This window comes from Hyaena hyaena, unplaced genomic scaffold (assembly GCF_003009895.1).
Source record: "Hyaena hyaena isolate Hyena2069 unplaced genomic scaffold, ASM300989v1 scaffold_621, whole genome shotgun sequence".
Lineage (NCBI taxonomy): Eukaryota > Metazoa > Chordata > Mammalia > Carnivora > Hyaenidae > Hyaena > Hyaena hyaena.
In genome coordinates, this window is record NW_024081249.1 from 532,381 (window position 1) to 538,380 (window position 6,000).

Sequence of the window (6,000 nt, forward strand, 5' to 3'; positions counted from 1 at the left end):
TTATCACTTTAAATAGACATCAACAAACTTTTCCATTAAGGGACAGAAAGTAAATATTTCAGATTTTGCAGGCCACATAATATCTCTGGCACATATTCTTGTTGGTTGTGGTTTAGGCAACTCTTTTAAAACGTAAAAAGCAGGGCACCTGGGTGGCTCAGTATGTTGGTTATCCAACTCCTGATTTCCACTCAGGTCATCATCTCACAGTTTGTGGGTTCAAGCCCAGAGTCAGGCTCTGCACTGCCAATGCAGGGCCTGCTTGTGATTCTCTCTTCCCGTTCCTCCCCTCCCCCCGCCCCCGTCTTTCTACCCCTTCCCCACTCACACACTGTGCACTCTCTCTCAAAATAAGCTTAAATAAATAAAGTATAAAAACCTTTCTCAGTCACTGTATTTAAAAATAAAAGAAAAAAGTAAAAATTAAGAAAACAAGCCATAGAAGCACAGGGAAATAGTAAAACAAAATAATACAAAAATACTGATTTTTTTGTGTCTCTAAATTAGTACTGAAGTACAAAAATGTGTTTCTTCATATGGATAAAAATTAGAAAACTGAATCCAGTGAAGAATTCTCCCAATTACAAGAAAGGAATAGTCATAATCTACTACAAAGTGGGGGAGGAAAAACCAACCACAATTTCCTATAGATTGTTTCGACTTTGAATGTTAACAGATTGATATTTGTCTTAGGCTATATTTCTCAAATATCAATTATCAAATCGTGTTTCTACAAGTCTACTTACACGTTCTTCTCGTCCTTCAGCAAGGATAACAACAATTCTGCCTTGACGTTTGCGGCCAGTTCTACCCATTCGTTGTATAAGACGAATCGGGCTCTTCTGAGCATCAAAACATATTATAAGATCAACTTCGCCTATATCCAAACCTTCCTCACCAACACAAGTAGAAACCAATGTATTATAACCACCACTTCGAAACTGTTTCACAACCTAAAATAAGAATGATTTAAAAATAACCAGATATAAATATAAGAGTCTTATAGATCAAAGCACACTTTTTCCACTTACCCCAAAATGGTAAAGTTGGATTATAAATCAGAATCCAGAGCACTATGGAATAGGAAAAGAAGTGGCAAAATGGCAATATAAACCAGAACAGATTGAGGTAAAATGCAAAGAGCAGTCCTAATGCTTTGCTTTCATAATGGCTGTGATGCCAAAATCGTTTGCTGTTTACTCATAAATGAGAAATCCCTGATATTATTTAGCATCACTAAAAGAACCACAGGCAGGTAAGTGACCCAGAGCAATTACTGCTACTTAATCATATCCTAGACTTAAATTTATTTTTTGGTGTACCTAAAGTAGAAATTTTTACTACTTCTAAAAGGCCTATCTTACCTTTTATATTGCCATTCCAATGTAGGGTAGCAGGCTATTGCATCCCAAAAATAGGACTGTGGGAGTCTAGGACGTACTACCTTGAAATATGTTGCTTTGATATATTGATAATTTTGAGCTGTAGACACTTGAAAAACAGCAAAAGCAGGCAAACACTGCTTTTATCTCTCCTTTTATCTGTCCAAAAACAGATCCTCCAAAAGGAACTCAAATGTCATAAATCCCCTCCCTGGGATTTTCATCAACCAGAAAAAACTGACTCAACACAAGGAGAAGCAACTAAAAGTTATTCCTGCACTCAGACAAACTTGATTATACACTATCACACCTCCCATTTTTCTTCTAAGGGCCCATTCATCTTTACTAAAAATCAATTAATGTCTCCTTAGGAGCCTACATCCCTCCTCTCATTTCCCTATTAAGATGGTTTTTAAGGGGCACCTGGGTGGCTCAGTCAGTTGAGCACCTGACTTCCACTCAGGTCATGATCTCCCAGTTCACGGGTTCGAGCCTAGCGTCAGGCTCTGTGCTGACAGCTCAGAGCCTGGAGCTTGCTTTGGATTCTGTGTCTCCCTCTCTCCTGCCAACCCCTCCCCCACCCCCCAACTTGCACTCTGTCTCTCTCTCTTTCAAAAATAAATGAACACAAAAACAATTTTTTTTTAAAGATAGTATTTAAGTCTGAATTCTAAGCCACCTTAGGGAGTTACTGATTCTTCCCTGAGTCTCTCCCATATATAACATAAGATATACATGTTAATAAACTTGTTTTTCTCTTGTTAAGCTGCCTTTTATTACAGGGGGCTCAGCTAACAGTCAAAAAGGAATAATTATTTTTCCTCTTATATACTAGGATTTCTATCACTTTAATAAAATTACAGTAGCATAAGAATGAATAAAATGTCAATGAAACATTTTTAAAAAACTTCCTTAAGCCTTAAAAACTTAAATCTGAACTGCTCTGAGCCTCAGTTTCTCCATGTATCAAAGTTGCAGTTTTGTATGTGGTAGACACAAGCAGTAATAAGATAATGTTCAACAGACAGAGAATAGAAACAAAAGTAGAATGATAGTATTCCAGAGGAATCAGTCATGCATTTGACTAAAGCCTCTATAAATGCCTATTAAAATATCAGAATATCTGATGCAGGGCTCCATTCCACAATCCTGGGATCATGACGTGAGCCAAATCAAGTGTCGGGACCTCAACCATCTGAGCCGCCCAGGTGCCCCATCCTTAAACTAGCTCTATTGTTGAAAACAACAACCTCAAAAGCAGAATTATAAATGTAAACTTATTATGTTAAATCCTCTTGTAAACATTTCCAGTAGCTTAGTAAAAGGGTTTCCTTTGATATGAAAAACCTCAGAGTACACGGAAAACCAGTGATCGTGATTAAAAGTTAAGATTAATCATTTCCCTTTGGAATCTGGAATCACATTAAGCCAAGGAAAGACTGACATAATATTACCTATATACAACGTAAAACAGATGTCCTCTTTGCTCCCCAACCCCAAAAAACTGGGTTACGGTGTTAGAAATGTAAAAGAAAAATAATTCTTTAATATAAAGTTAACAGATTAATAAAGGATAGCTGAGATACATTTTAGTTAACATGTATAAATAAAATTGTTATTTGCCTAACACTGACTAATTTGCCTGGACTTTGAAAAATAAATATAATAAATATGAATCAGAGGGGGCGCCTGGGTGGCTCAGTCGGTTAAGCGTCCGACTTCGGCTCAGGTCATGATCTCACAATTCGTGGGTTCGAGCCACGCGTCAGGCTCTGTGAGGACAGTTAGCTCAGAGCCTGGAGCCTGTTTCAGATTCTGTGTCTCCCTCTCTCTCTGACCTTCCCCTGCTCACACTGTCTCTCTCTCTCAGAAATAAATAAAACATTTTAAAAAATACGAATCAGAGGTATTTAATTAATTATAGAAAGGGATACATGATTAAATAAATTCGACCAGGATTTATAATCCACTGATCCTACCTATTGCTTACACTTTACCTTACTCCCCTTGTTTCACTCTTACTTTATAGTCCTCTGACTAAACTCCACCACAGGATATATCCCACTTTCCAACAAAATCTGAGCCTGTACCCACATAGGTGAATGGAAGAAAATACCAACCATTCTGACTAGTTTCACTTTAAACTCATAATCTCTCACTTAGTGGGCCTTTAGTGCTACCTGAAAATCATTTCATATTCCCTAATCCATTCACTTTCCCCATTCTCCTAGGAAATTGTATACTCCTCTCGCCTACATCCAATATTTCCTCCCATCCTCATTCTTGGCTGATGATAGGACAAAAACTAAGCAATCAAAAAAGACCTCCCACAAGATGTCACTGTCACATCTACTTACCCACCTGTATCTGTGCCTATGTAATCCACCTTCCCTCCTGCTCTTTTGGATAAACTGCTTTCTTAACAGAGATCAGCTCCTATAGTTTTGTATATTAGATCCCATCTGTTTCCTTCATCTACTCAAAGATTATACTAGCAATACTCTTGTCTCTATTAATTTTTCGGGCCGCCTGGGTGGCTCAGTCAGTTAAGTGTCTGACTTCAGCTCAGGTCATTATCTCATGGTTCGTGGGATCAAGCCCCGCATCAGGCTCTGTGCTGACAGCTAGCTCAGAGCCTGGAGCCTGTTTCAGATTCTGTGTCTCCCTCTCTCTCCAACCCTCCCCTGCTCATGCTGTCTCTATCTCTCTCTCAAAAATAAATAAAATATTAAAAAAAAAAACAACACAATTTTTCTTTCTCAGTTGATCGCTCCTATCAGTATACAAACCTATTGTTGTATCTCCTAATATCAAAGAAATAACACAACACTTCCATCTCTGCTCTCCTTTACAGCAAAAATTCTTGAAAGACCTGTATACTTGCTATCTCTAGGTCTTCTCTTCCTATTCTCTCTTGAAAATACCTCAGTCTTGTCCCAACCATTCCACTAAAACCTATTCAAGGTCATCTGCCTTCTTATCTCTTAATCCAATGGTCAATTCCCATTTTTCATCTCATATGATCTACTAGCAACACTTAATCAGTTCCTCCTCCTCATGTGACCCACGGGTATCACACTCTCCTGGTTTTTCTACTATTACTAGCTACTTACTCTGATTCCCAAGGAAATCATAATCATTGCTTATACTCATAACAATGAACCCTTGGCTCTGTCTTTAGACATCTTCTCTATCTCTATTTCATCACTTGGTAATTTCATTCAGTCTTACTTAATGATGATTCCCAAATATTTATTTCCAGAATCCCATGAGCTCATGAACTTAAAATTTATATATTCAACATCTCTACTGGATGTTTAAAACAATGCAACTCAAAGTGTAGTTCATGAATTGTTTATTACTGTTGTGGTTCAGGTGTTTAGAAATTTGACAGAGTAATACCATGTTTGTTGGCTTTAATAATAGAAAATCTGGCCATGAATATTGTTTTCATTAATTTTATTTTATTAGTAATTCATTTTTATTGTAATGTTCAAAACTATCTGTGACATGCTAAGAGGAAATAAACTAGTCCTCCATCAATTTTGATACTCTAAAAAACACTAATCTCAAGCATGTCAAAGTTAACTCATCCAGAACCAAGCTCCTGGTATTTCTCTCCAAAACCTCTTTTCCTATAGTCTTATCCATCTTCGTTAATAGCAGCTCTTTTCAGTTACTCAAGCTAAATTCCTGGAATCATTGTTGGAGCCAGCCTTCACCCTCCTCAATCTCAGACCCCACTTTAATTTGTCAATAAATTCCATCAGCTTGACCTTCAAAATATATCCAGAATCCAACCATTCTCACAACCTTCCATGCTACCACTCTAGTCTAAGCCACCATCATCCTTAGCTTGGTATTATAATAAGTCTTCCAGTTGGTCTTCCTGTTTCCACCTTTAGTCCCCTATACTTTATTCTGAAGATAGCAACCATTGGGATTCCAAGTTGTAACCATCTGTTTCCAACTCTCTAAAAGGACTTCTTTTCCCATCTCACTCAGAGTAAAAGCCAAAGTTACTGAAATGGATATATCCACTTACATCACTGCACAGATTATCTAAATTGAAAATAAACAAGTGACACACTGAACCAGATGTACTTAACATATTCAGAACATCCAATCCTGTAACAGAATACCCATTCTTTTCAAGTGTACATGGAATAGTCTGCAGAATAGGTAACATATTAGATCACAAAACAGGTCCCAACAAATTCACAAAGATTGAGAGCATACCATGTACCTTATCTGACCACAATGCTATGAAACAAAGTCAACCACATGAAAAATTTGGAAAGACCACAAATACATAGAGGTTAAAAAACATCCTACTACTGGGGTGCCTGGGTGGCTTAGTCGGTTAAGCGTCCGACTTTCCGACTTTCGCTTAGGTCATGATCTCGCGGTTTGTGGGTTCGAGCCCCGCGTCGGGCTCTGTGCTGACTGCCAGCTTGGAGCCTGGAGCCTGTTTCAGTCTGTGACTCCCTCTCTCTCTGTCCCTCCCCTGCTCACGCTGTCTCTCTCTCCTAGAAATAAATAAAACATTTAAAAAAAAAAACAAACAAAAAAAACATCCTACTAAAGAATGAAACCAAGAAATCAAAGAAGAAAAAAA

At 37.8% G+C, this 6,000-nt stretch overlaps 1 protein-coding gene across 1 annotated transcript in view; it reads right to left on the reverse strand.

Moving 5' to 3' along the window:
• The window catches only part of FANCM (FA complementation group M), a 63,500-nt gene that overhangs the window by 31,591 nt on the left and 25,909 nt on the right, over window positions 1-6,000 (reverse strand). Inside the window, exon 10 of the mRNA XM_039257425.1 lies at window positions 747-953. Within this exon, the coding sequence (XP_039113356.1) occupies window positions 747-953 (207 nt within the window). The remainder of the gene's footprint in view (window positions 1-746; window positions 954-6,000) is intronic.